Source organism: Chenopodium album, chromosome 13, assembly GCF_948465745.1.
Source record: "Chenopodium album chromosome 13, dcCheAlbu1.1, whole genome shotgun sequence".
In the NCBI taxonomy this organism is placed as follows: domain Eukaryota; kingdom Viridiplantae; phylum Streptophyta; class Magnoliopsida; order Caryophyllales; family Amaranthaceae; genus Chenopodium; species Chenopodium album.
This window is the reverse complement of record NC_137846.1, coordinates 5,622,995-5,636,136: the sequence shown is the minus strand read 5'-3', so window position 1 is coordinate 5,636,136 and position 13,142 is coordinate 5,622,995. Positions and strand designations below refer to the sequence as shown.

General features: G+C 33.9%; 1 protein-coding gene across 1 annotated transcript; it reads left to right on the top strand.

The window, feature by feature from the left end:
* Window positions 1-8,841, top strand: LOC145576089 (suppressor of mec-8 and unc-52 protein homolog 1). Its single transcript, XM_081633878.1, has 16 exons — window positions 1-185; window positions 329-539; window positions 624-776; window positions 3,698-3,746; window positions 4,192-4,275; window positions 4,907-5,010; window positions 5,661-5,747; window positions 5,829-5,882; window positions 6,435-6,530; window positions 6,812-6,939; window positions 7,330-7,456; window positions 7,562-7,621; window positions 7,717-7,824; window positions 8,266-8,366; window positions 8,457-8,508; window positions 8,601-8,841. Exons 1-16 carry the CDS (start codon window positions 157-159, stop codon window positions 8,697-8,699), a joined length of 1,542 nt encoding a protein of 513 aa, XP_081490004.1. The 5' UTR covers window positions 1-156; the 3' UTR covers window positions 8,700-8,841.
* The last annotated feature ends 4,301 nt before the right edge of the window (window positions 8,842-13,142 follow it).

Here is a 13,142-nt window from a genome sequence, read left to right as displayed (position 1 = left end):
TCTTCATCGTTCATCTTCTTTCTCCAGAAAAACATAAATTTTCAGAAAATACGTAAAACAAAAATAAATCACTCTAAAACCCTAACATTAATTCTCACTCTTTCTCTCTCTTCAATTTTTTTCGTTAATCATCTTCAAAGCTTTTGATTTGCAACAATGTCTACTCTTGAAATTGAAGCTCGAGAGTAAGCTTTCCTATTCTTTAATCATATTAATTTCTTCTATTCAAATTCTAATCAATTTTGCAGAAAAATGTACGTTAATTTCATTGCTATTTTTTTAGATGCAAAGTTTCAATCTTTAATCTTGAAATTTGTGAAAATTGCAGTGTGATTAAGATAGTTCTTCAATTCTGCAAAGAAAATTCCTTAAATCAGACGTTTCAAACACTACAAAGCGAATGTCAGGTGTCTTTGAACACAGTAGATAGCCATGAAACATTCATTGCAGATGTTAATAGTGGGAGATGGGATGCTGTTTTGCCTCAAGTTTCTCAACTTAAGCTTCCTAGGAAGAAATTGGAGGATTTGTACGAGCAGGTGTGGTTGCATTTTCAATTAATATCTTTTTTGTTGGGGTTTGTAAGATATGATTTTGATGATTTGTTGTTGGGGTTTTGGTAGATTGTTCTCGAAATGATCGAGCTTCGAGAATTGGACACCGCCCGAGCAATTTTGAGGCAGACCCAAGTGATGGGAGTGATGAAGCAAGAGCACCCAGAGAGGTACTTGCGGTTGGAGCATCTTCTTGTTCGGACCTATTTTGATCCGCATGAGGTACTTGTTTTCACTCTAAATCGTCTTATGTTGTTGTTATTACTTCCCTGGTGTAGCAATATTTGGATTGTTGAACAATTTATGACAGCTGGTGAGAATGAGATTACTGTTGGGTTTATTGGTGAGAGTTGAGAAATGAGAATAGTCCTATTTTTGTAGATAAAGATTTATGTACAGGGGTAGGGCAGGGAGGAAAGGAACGGCTGGGTTTGAGGCTTGCTACTTATTAATGACCAAGGGAATAGTGTAGGATGGAACCTCTTGGAAAAGTTCATACAATGAAGGTCTGATCTCGGGATTGACCGGCATTGAGTTAAATTCTGTGTGTGGCTTAACTGGTTAATTTTGAGCCTAGCAGATGACGACTACTTGGCTGTTATTAAGAATATTAAGAGCCTAAGAAGAATATCAAGAATTTAAGATCTTTGTAACTAGAATAAGAAGGATTTTGATGATGTTAGTGTTTTATGAAAAGATATTATGAGGTTAGAAGCAATGGGTTGTTAGTTCAGGAGCTGTATGAATTGTCTTAAAAAGAGCTGAAGAGTTGAGGAGTATGAGTAAGAAAATTATGAAGTGAGTTAGGTTGTGAGAGGGAATGATAAGTGGAGGATGTCATTGGTCATTATGAAGTACACCATCTCTTTTACAATATGATGATGCAATCCCGTCAAAAGGGATACTAATAGTATGCTTATGGAAGGAACATGTTGAAGATTAGATTTGCTTACAAGTTAAAGTGCACATTTTCTCCTTTGAATATTATTTATTATCGTATGTGACTGTTTGAACTTTGAAGCAAATTGTACCTCATTTTCTATGTGCTTCTCTACTAACCTAATCAACTAATGTTAATTTATAGTTTTTAGTTTACTGAATACTTCTATATTTTATTTGTTAATCAAACTCATTAATATATTCTAATATCTACTAACAGTCAAACATGACCTATGTTGATGATGCTTAGTTATATATGGATGTTGCATTGCTTATCAGTAATGAGTTTGGAAAAGCTCCAATTAGTCCAGACAAGTCCGAATAAGTTTAGATTACTTTAGAATTGTCAATCTAGAACTCTCCCTCAATTTTCTGTAGGATTTTGTTAAGTTTCTAATTTTAGGTTGAGGGAGCTGTCTTTGTTTATTATAATTTGTAGTTGATTTTATTATTGTACCTTATGATGGTCATCATTGAGTAATAATTGATATAGGTGTATTGCAAGCAATTAAGGTGGTTTCAAGGCTTAGAATTGTCTTAAGTTTAATCTGCTTGGTTTATTTGAAGTCACCTCTCTATGATGCATTGGCCTATCTTGCTGTGTGGGGAGTTTAGATGTCTAATCTCTATATCAGTGTTTTTCAAGGGGTATCCCCCAATGTTTTTCTTTGTGAAACCGATGACCCTTAATGGATTTCTAGTTGTGTCTTAACTATCTTTCTAGCTTCCCTTTTATGCTGCCTTTACCTTTCTAGTATTATTGGGATGTTACTAATTTATTGGATACTTGTGGGATTTCTTTAGTTGACTGTGTTGTTAAAGAAGAGAGTCGACTTTATGACTTGGAATACATAATAGGATTTTGGGTGTATACGTTGAAGAACATCACACTTTTAAAGAAAATTTTATGGATGTTTCCTCTTGGATCATGGTTACTTAAAGAATCAAGTGGTCATAAGGAAAATATGGATTTACAATGATATATTGAGATGCCTTATAGATTTGTGCTTACTTTCTACACTAGTTAGTGGATTTTTTTTCATGTATCTAATTTATTTGTACGTGTGGATGGAAAGTAATTAAGTAAGAACAGTTCTGAGACTGAGAAGAGTCTAGGCCTCTAGGGTAGGGAACTAGTGCTCCCTGTTTGCTTCCCCCTATCTTCTTTGCATCTAAGTGACTACTTGCCATAATGCTCCTATTTTGTTCTTCCTGGATAAAGAGATCTATGTTCAGTTTTTGAAGTTCCCATTTTGGAATTATTTGTCTGATTGTAAGTAAAATGAGCTTCCATATATGTTTGGTGTTTTTAGAGGCTTTTTGGATATAATCTGTACATTTTTGAGGAATTTCTGGTAAATAGTTCCTTCTTGTAAATATTGCAGAAGTTCCTGTTTTTTTTTTTTTTTCTCTCCTTATCCCTTGTTTGTTTGAGATCCTTAAGGAGGTTGAGTCCTTTGTGTAGACAATGGTGAAATTGATGAAGTATTGTGGATTTTGTGACATTGAAAACTGCATTTTGTCTGGTGTTGTGTGTTAGTGTGTTGTGCTTGGGGAATTAGATGTTTTATATCTTTGTTTTTATTGTATTTGTAGGCCAGATATGCAACTTATAGGGTTTTCTGAATAGGTCCATGGGTCTGGGTCTTCAAGAAAAGAACTCTTCCTGGCTTCAGTAGTGTTTTTTTTTTTTTTTTTGGGGGGGGGGGGGGGGGAAGGGGTTCGACAGGTCGACTGGTATTATATTGGAGTGATGTATAGTGTATAGTATGGTTTGGTATAAATTCCATCCTCTTTTTTGGTTTAACTAATAAACCTTCGGAGGTTTTTTTTTTTTTTTGGGTTTTCATCTAGTATTACGCAGGTTGGATTGGGTTGGTTCGACTGGAGTTATCTTGCTGTGATATATAGTATGATTTTGCATAAATTCCATCCTCTTTTTTGGTTTAAATAAAAATCTTTTGGAGGTTAATTATTTGGGTGTCTCACCTAGTATTATGTATGAGATATGAATTCTGTATGTAGAACAAATATTTGTGTACTAATTATTTACTTTAGGATTCTAATTCCATAATTTGTTAATGGTTGTAATTTTTGCAATATTGATGTTCAATGCGCTTTGTCACTCCTGCAATTGAAATTGCAAAAGTTTCAGTCAGCATTCATGGAGCTGTATCTAGCTTATCAGTGGCTTCTTTTGACAGGCTTATCAAGATTCAACTAAAGAAAGACGACGTGCTCAAATTGCACAAGGTCTACTTTTCTTCGTTGCATTGCTCTAATATTTCATGATGTATGATTTGATTGTCTGTTGTTGTATTTTATTTATTTATTTATTTTTTGGTTTTAATTTTAAGTAAAATAAATATGATTAAAGCTTCCATTATAGTTCATTTAAATAAGTGGAAGGAAGATAAATTATAGATTTAAGTTTGGTGAGATGGTCTGCTGAACCTCTATGAATATTGCACTCTCTCCCCATTTAAAAGATTTATCATTAATATGTATAATGGTACTTTGCCTTTTCAGTTACTTTTTTTCTAAATCTCTAAACTACCAATGAGTGAGATGCTTTACGAGCCTTATTGCTTCAAATTCTTTGTTCACACAATTGCAACTCTTATTAAAACTGACTTTGGCTTTTGTGTTACTTGTTAATCTTGATATCTTTTCCTTTTCTTTCACCCCTTTATTTCAGCTCTTTCTTCAGAAGTTTCTGTTGTTCCACCATCACGATTGATGGCTTTGATTGGGCAAGCTTTGAAGTGGCAACAGCACCAAGGTTAGTCAGAACTCTATATCTTATGTTATGGAAGAGAAACTTGAGATTTGTTTTTGGGTGTTTATTTTGGATGAAAAGAGAAATTGACAGCATATTTATATACTTTTCAGTCTTATTTGCTATGTGCATTTTTAATCTATAGAGGAAGTATATGATATCCATTTCCTGAAGAGGAATATTAGAACTAGTCACTGAATTTCTAAAGTACAATTTCAAATATAAAGTTATAGAAATGCTAAACATTATAAGGAGTTTTTGTGCATTGAATCAATTTAGTTTATGTATTATAAATGTTTGTTTTGAGCTTGTGACAAACATACATTAAATGCTTTCCCCAAGGCCAGAGCTTCTCATTAGTTATGGAAGGTTGTAGCCATTATACTGTATTTCCTCATTGAATTGATGCCTTTGCTTGAACTATCTGCACATCTTAGCCCACCATCAAATAAATGCTTTAACTACAATTCAAGTACTAGTAAAGTAGTAAGATCTCTAATTTAGAAGTTAATTATGGTATTTCTTGGATATGTTCCCTTGTTGTCACGCTGTTGTATTTTTTTTCTTTAGTTCCCACTGGTTGAAAAATGTTATGCTTAAAGTGTTTTTTGAACTACTTTTTCCGTTCTGTCAGGTTTGCTTCCTCCTGGAACACAGTTCGATTTATTCCGTGGAACTGCTGCAATGAAACAAGATGTTGAGGATATGTATCCTACGACACTTACACATACTATCAAGGTAGAATTGGTTTTCAATCATATATAACAAAATTTGTTTATATTATGCTAACAAATTTGCAAATAAATACTTTGTGCTTGACAATGGTGTTCTTAGTGAACTGTATGTCCATTTTTGTGTAAATTTAATTTTATAGTGGGAGTGAGTTTTGGGTTCCATGTATTTCCCCCTTTATTTTCTTTGATTATTGGCACCAGGATTGCAATTTGAAGTAGTTGGGAAAATATAATAGTACATAAGAATGAGATTGTAGTGGACATGATATGATGTGGAGCAGTGGAATCCTTAGAAAATTTATCCAATTGAAGTTTCTGTACAGGTTGCTCGCATCTGCTGTTATTATTCTATGAGAATTTCACATGTTGAGGACTTTCTTGCCTCGTTTGGGGCAGTAGTATTACAATGTCTCTTGTTTCCCTCTCTTACTTGTGTAATTTTGTGTCATATATGCTACGTAATCTCCTGTGTTACATTCATGTGAAAAAATACGAGAGATTAACTCACTAAGGAAAATTATTAAGATGGATTCATGCAGCGTGAGACTTCTGCAACTTTCTATAGGATATGGGATGACTTCCATGGGTAATTTTAAATTTAATTAAAGTTTGAGGTTCATTTCCATCATTCACTTATTGAATTCTATTATGCAGTTTGGGAAGAAAAGTCATCCAGAATGTGCTCGGTTTTCACCTGATGGGCAATTTCTTGTTTCTTGCTCTGTTGATGGATTTATTGAGGTATATATAGTATGTACTTATATCTAGATTTTTTTTTTCTACATTTTATTTTGAAATAAATTCTTAGATTTACATGATCAGGTATGGGATCACGTTAGTGGGAAGCTCAAGAAAGATCTTCAGTACCAAGCTGATGTAAGTTCCTCGTCGATTGATTGAGTTTGTAACTGAATTCAATTTGTTCTGGATGTCATTTTTGTTTTTTTTTTTTCCCTTCTTTTGATCGTCTGTCAATTTATGCAACTTGTGGCTCATCAAAAGAATTGTGTGGTAATCTTGGATTATTGTAGTTTTGAGAAGACTAATTTCTAGATGTATATTGTATTACTGTGGAATTTTTTAAAGTTATTTTTCTCCTTTTGTATAGCTATTAATACCACCGCCACAGTGATTAAACTTTGCTTGTTTTTCTTACTGCTCCAAATGTTGAGAAAGATATCAGTTACCCCCTTGAAAAGTACTTGTCCCCTTCCACTTTCGATATGTTTCAAGTTGATGGAACAAAAATCCCCCTAATCTAGAAGATTTTGCGTTGTTCTATAAAAAATTAAAATTTTCTTTTAGAAATCCCTATAATTTCTGCTAGGGCAACTGTGTTGAGCTTTATGGAGTAAAATCTATTCATTGAATTCTTTTTTGTTGTTGGGTTAAACTTTCTATTTATAAACTTGATTTGTATTTTAACAGGAGACATTTATGATGCATGAGGAAGCAGTCCTTTGTGCTGATTTTAGTAGAGATTCAGAGATGCTTGCGTCCGGTTCTCAAGATGGAAAGATCAAAGTAAGGACGTATTTATATTTTCTGGAACAGTGAAGAACCTGCGTCATACTGTAGTTATAAATGGGAGGGACATTAGTCTTTAAGAATGATATTTAGCATTTTGTCCTGGTTGATCTCTAATTCTCTATTGTAATGTTTCAAAAACTATAATTTTGCTGTGTATAGCTTCTTATGTTGATTTATAACAATAGAAACTTTTCTACATTGACCTTAATTAGCTTCTTATTCATGGAAGGAAGGACTGCTGATAATTTGTTGCTGGACCTTGTACCTGTCTGCAGGTTTGGCGTATTAGAACCGGTCAGTGTTTGCGACGCCTTGAACGTGCTCATTCTATGGGAATTACAAGTCTTTGCTTTTCTCGAGATGGAAGTCAGATATTGAGTACATCTTTTGACAGCACTGCCAGGTTTGGATCTCGTGATTGACTTCCGACTTTTATGATTCAATTAGCTAATATTTTAAGTAGTACTAACAATTTGGTAATCTACAGTTAGCTAATGCTCTGTGTGGTTTCAAATAATAGTAATAATATTTGTAAAAAAAAATAAAAAAATAAAAAATAAAAAAGCTAATATTCTGTGCTGTATTCTTTGTTCTCTATAGTTTCTCGTATATTTGACTCTAAATGTTTCAGTCAGTCATTTCTTCTTCTTTTTTATTTATCTTGCTTCTTAGTGTTGCATAATCAATTTCCATTGTCTGGCTTAATTTGATGGGCTCTCCAAATTGGTCTCACAGCATTTGAATATATCAATATATACACTAAAATGTGATGTCTGATATTGGTTGAACTCAGGGTTCATGGTTTGAAGTCTGGGAAATTGTTGAAAGAATTTCGTGGGCATACGTCTTATGTAAATCACGCAATATTTACAAATGACGGTAGCCGTGTGATCACAGCATCTAGCGATTGCACAGTCAAGGTGAATTGCCTAAGTGATTAAATACTTATAGGCCTGGCTCTGAGTTCTTTTTTTTTTTTTCCTTTCTAACATTTCATATTTCTTTTTGTAATATATATGGAACAGGTTTGGGATGTCAAGACAACTGAATGTCTACAGACTTTTAAACCACCACCGCCTTTAAGGGTAATCTTTGATGCTTTGTTGTTTGTTTCTTCTTATATTATTCTTAATTAATGGAAGCTGTATTGTGTTACAATCATTACCTTTCTGAAATTTAGGGTGGAGATGCTTCTGTAAATTCTGTTCATTTATTTCCCAAAAATATGGATCACATTGTCGTTTGCAACAAGACCTCATCCATATATATCATGACACTCCAAGGACAGGTATGCTCTTGCACATTTTAGTTTAATATAGCACTCAAAGAGATCTGTTAACTGATTTAGCGCTTGAGTCAGGGAACCTTGCTTTACTCTGATTATGTGTATACTCAATGAGTGAATTTGATATTATACTAAACAAATTGAATATTCCCTTGAATTCCCTTGAACCATTTCTTTAATTGAATTTAAGAACTTACTAAGTTGCATAGATAGATTCAAATTTCCTCTCATTTTTCACGAAATTATATTAAGAATTGAGGAGCTGTTCATCCATTTGCTACTTTTGGTAGTGGCAAGCTGTATTCACATTCTATGCTGTAAATCTTGTGATGTACTGCATCTGAGCCAACAATATTGTTGAGATAATCAGGCTGAAAATTATTTCTGGTTCAACATTTCATGGCACTTTTATTAGCGTTGTCTGACTCAAAATACTTGATGCAGGTTGTGAAGAGTTTCTCTTCTGGTAAGAGAGAAGGTGGAGACTTTTCTGCGGCCTGTGTATCACCAAAAGGGGAGTGGATTTACTGTGTTGGTGAAGACAGGTATTCTACCAACGATATTCTTCAATTATAGCTTCTATCGTGATTTGAAACCCTTCAATAACACCTGTTAACATTCTTTCTGTTTGGCAGAAATTTGTATTGTTTCAGCCAACAGTCTGGTAAACTGGAACATCTGATGAAGGTAACTTTGAGTGGTTTAACATAAAAATTTTAAGAAAGAAATATGGTTAATCATAATATCTGGTTTGATTATCGTTTGTTTTGTCGTGGCAGGTGCATGAGAAAGATGTAATCGGGGTGACACACCATCCTCACATAAATCTTGTGGCTACCTATGGTGAAGACTGCAGCATGAAATTATGGAAGCCTTGAGATTTTTGGCAGGGTCTCTCCCTTTTTTCACACAGATTACATTTTTAATTCTGCCTTTGTCGCTAGTGTAGTAGTGTATAAATGTAATTGTTGTATTGTATGTCATGTTTGATGCATCTAATTATTGCTTTTCAATTTTTAATTATTAATTTTCTAAAATTTACATTTGATGAATAACTGACTTTGATACAAGCGATGATCTCTCCGTTTAGATTACTGAAGTGAGGAAACTTGTTTGTTCTTGTTCATTCCCAAAGTAATACTTGAATGAATGACGAGTAATACTTGGCAGTCCATTGATATTCACATATGTAGGCTCATAAAATTGAAAAAGATATGGAATAAATTTGTGGTACGCCTAATTAGGCCACCATAGAGTATCCATTTAAAGTGTCTAATTATATCTTAGGATTCTTAGCTGCCTCCATAAACGCATAGAAAAAGTAGAACACATAGCATAATTTCAGACTTAGATGATGACAAATTAATGATTGCAATCCAATATTAATGTGAAGTTGTGAACAATAAATTAATTTGCCACATTCTTATTTATGTTTTGGCGCTAACTTCTCTACTTTCATTTTTTTTTTTTTTTTTAAACCACAAGAAAGCACCTTCATGGCTTCATTGGATCGAATCGGCTAGTGATGGTTTCAGCAAGAGTAGGATCATAGGTCAAGGAGCATCAGCAAGTGTTTATAAGGGAATTCTTCCATGAACAAGTTAAAAGATTCAATGATGCTAGTGATGGTAATCTCATTAGAACCTTTACCAATGAATGTGCTGCTATGACTCGAAAATTGAAGCATAAAAACCTAGTGTATGGGATGGTGCTGTGAAAAAAACATGAACTTATCCTTGTGTATGAGTTTCTGCCTAATGGTAACCTTGATCAGAATCTGCATACAGATTCAGATGCTTTTCTTGTGCTTACTTTTGAACAAAAGGCTGAACATTGTTCTCGGTATAGCTTCTGGTCTTACATACTTGCATGAAGAATGCAACAGACAGATCATTGATAGGGATGTTAAGACTTGTAATGTGATGTTTGATTCGGATTTTAACCCTAAACTTGGTGATTTAGGATTGGTTGAGTTCTATTACCGAGATTCTAGATTAAGGAAACCGACTATTCCAGCTGGGACAATGGGGTACTTAGCCCCGCAGTATGGTTCCTGTGGGAAAAGGGTAAGCTGATTGATTGGAGGCTGATGAGGCAGTATAGTATAGAAGACATGGAAAGGATGCTCAAGGTTGGTCTGTGTTGTGTGCACTTAGATAACAAGAAAAGACCGGCTATTAAGGAAGCACTATGATGCTAAAAGGGGAACTGCAGGTGCCTATGATTTACCAGCTAAGAGGCCGGATGTGAAGTTTCAAGCATCCTATCATGGGGCTTCGAAAAATATAGTGAATGCTGGAATATTGTTACAATTGTGTCAATAATTCAGCTCAAAAGCTGCTCAGTGTCTCGGTCTATGTAGTCATTGCAAAGGAAGAGAAATTGTGAACAAAAAAAAACTCTGAATCTTCTCTATTTCTACTACTAAAACTTCTGATTGCAGTACGACATCAATTCTACCTTCACGCTTTCGATTTGTTTGATGATTTCATCAACACCTAATCATGGGAATAAACATTTTCAAGTGAAACCGAGGTTTCTTTGTAGCATGCTTCTGTTTTCCTGCAAAGATAACATAAGGTGATAAAGTTATATCTCAAAAACTTATTGGTTAGGGTTTATTTAATTTATAAAAGTTACTCAGATTGCTTAGAGTTCTTGAATGAAATAGTTTACTTATATATGTTGGCAGTGTAAATGTGTAATGATTAACGATTGCTGATGGTAGTAACTTGTTTCAAAATTCTGAGGAAAACTTGTCAATTACTACCTCAAAAAGACTGGCTTTGTGAATTACTACACCTAAAAAAATAAGTTGTTAATTACTACCCCTAATTCAGATAAATTCTACCGACTGCTACCTAATTGCATTTTCCGGGAACTTAAGACATAGATGAAGTTACTTTTCTGGTTAAACCTAACTAAATTAAAATTAACCTAATTAATGTATTTTACTAACATTAAATCAAAAAATTAAAAAATAAAAATAAAAATTACCCCAACTAATTTTCCTATATAATCCCTTATCCCCAATCAACCCCTTCTAACGACTAATTCCCCATTATCAACACCAATTTAGAGTTTATTATTTAATGTTGGGGTGTTTTTTTTTTTTTTTTTTTTTTAATTTTGTAATTAAAATAGATTGATTAGGTAAGAATTGAATTAATTATGGTTTAACCAGAAAAGTGACATCATTGATGCCTTAAGTTCTCGGACAATGCAATTAGGTAGTAATCAGTAGAATTTATTTGAATTAGGGTAGTATTTAACCACTTTTTTTTATAGGGTAGTAATTCACAAAGTCAGTCTTTTTGAAATAGTAATTGACAAAATTTCCAAATTCCGAATAAATGCAAATTTAACTCATCAGAAGTTTGTTGGTTGAGTTCTTAAATATGACAAATGTCTCACACAATGTATTATACTTAGAAAATTCAGAATTTAAATTGATGTGTCAATAACATGTTATTGAACATTAATGCAAAAGACAATGGAAATTTACAACTATAAATATAGATACTAAATTTCTACCAGACAACAATACTGAAAAATATGGATATTGAAAACAGGACAAACCCAATTAACAACGCAATTACAAATAAGAATTAATCCTTACACCTAATTATCGTGTAAAGAATCACAAATTATAGTTGTTCAATTTTTGCTTTAACAGTTTTATCCATTATTAATCAAATTAAAACCCAATTAAGACCTTTGGGCCGACCGGAGTTGGGTCAAATACCTTAGCAAAAGGAACCTTACTCCTTTCCTCTTCAAAACAAGGAGAGCAATTTCCTCCAAATAAGTAAATTTGATCCCAAATACTCACAACCTTGGGGCAAAATCTCGAGGAGACTAAAGGAGCACCAAAATCACCTTCAACTGCACCAAAATCTAAGCCAAAATCAATTTCAACAATCCTATGACTCTTATTACTCTTGTTAATTTCTTTATCTTCAGTAATTAGGTTCGAACAACCGCCACGCCTCTCAGACATTATTTGACGAAACTCACAAACATCTATGTTACCACCAACACATTCAAACTTCGTGTTGGTGTTGATAGTGTAGAGCGAGTAAAAGGAAGGAAATTTTACATTAAACCACCTTTTATAACCATATTTTTGCAGGAAACCACCTTATATTTTTTTTTTGCAAAAACACACCTTAATCTAAATTTTTTTTGCAAGGCCACACCTTTGGCCGAAAACATATATTCTGACCTTGTATTCCAGGGTTGACCCGACCACATGCCTCGCACGTGACACCCTAAAATACTAACCCTCCCTTTTCCCCCGGCCACCCATTGCCAGCCCTCTCCCCCTTCCAGTGGCCAGCAACCACCTCCCTCCTTCGTCGTCGGTGACCACATCCCCTCCCTTTCTCATTCCCGTCCTTAAACCCAACCCTCAAGCCCTAAACCCAATTCCCAAACCCATTCTCGTACCTTCATGAAGCGCAAACATCCATGGCGCAAAAAAAAAATTAAAATCCTAAACCCTAATTAAGCAAAAAAGAAAAATTAAGAAACCCAACCTGGTTCGTGGATAACGCAATTAACTCATTGATAGCTTTAAACTCACGAGGTTTGAAAACCCTTAGCCCCAAATAATAATCAGGAACAGGAAGTTGGGAAAATACGACATAGTCGTTTCTCTGCAATTGCCTGTGAAAACAAAAATTAGTCCACCCCTCATCTGTCAAATTTCGAACCTCACGACCATCAGCAACTCCGGAATACAATGTCAAAGTCTATTTTTCTGCCAAAGGTGTCGCCTTGCTAAAAAAATTTAGATTAAGGTGCATTTTTGAGAAAAAAAATATTATAAGGTGGTTTCCTGCAATAAAAAATTGTTATAAAAGGTGGTTTAATGCAAAATTTCCTAAAAAGAAATGGAGGCTCATTACCTCGATAGAGAGGCTGTATCTCTGGAAGAGTGACTTGTATAAAAATAGCAGAATTATAGATGCCTAAAGTGTGATTCTGTGAAATGATTCAGGGTCGTCCTTGTATGTACCATATGTAAAAATCCAATCACAACTCACATCCGTCTTGAACCAATACGACTTATTGTTACTGTCAAAACCTCTAATAACAATAATCCAAACTTTAGTTATAGCTCGTCCCCAATATAATAAATTGGTATTAAAAATTACTCAACATTATAATCCGACAACACATAACAATTCTAGAAATTTGAATACAGGAGGACAAACATTTTGATCACCATAAGAAGGATGAGATTGCATCTTTATAACAACACCATATGTTTTCAAGTAATTTGTTAATATATTATTAGTTTTATGTAATTTGTTAAT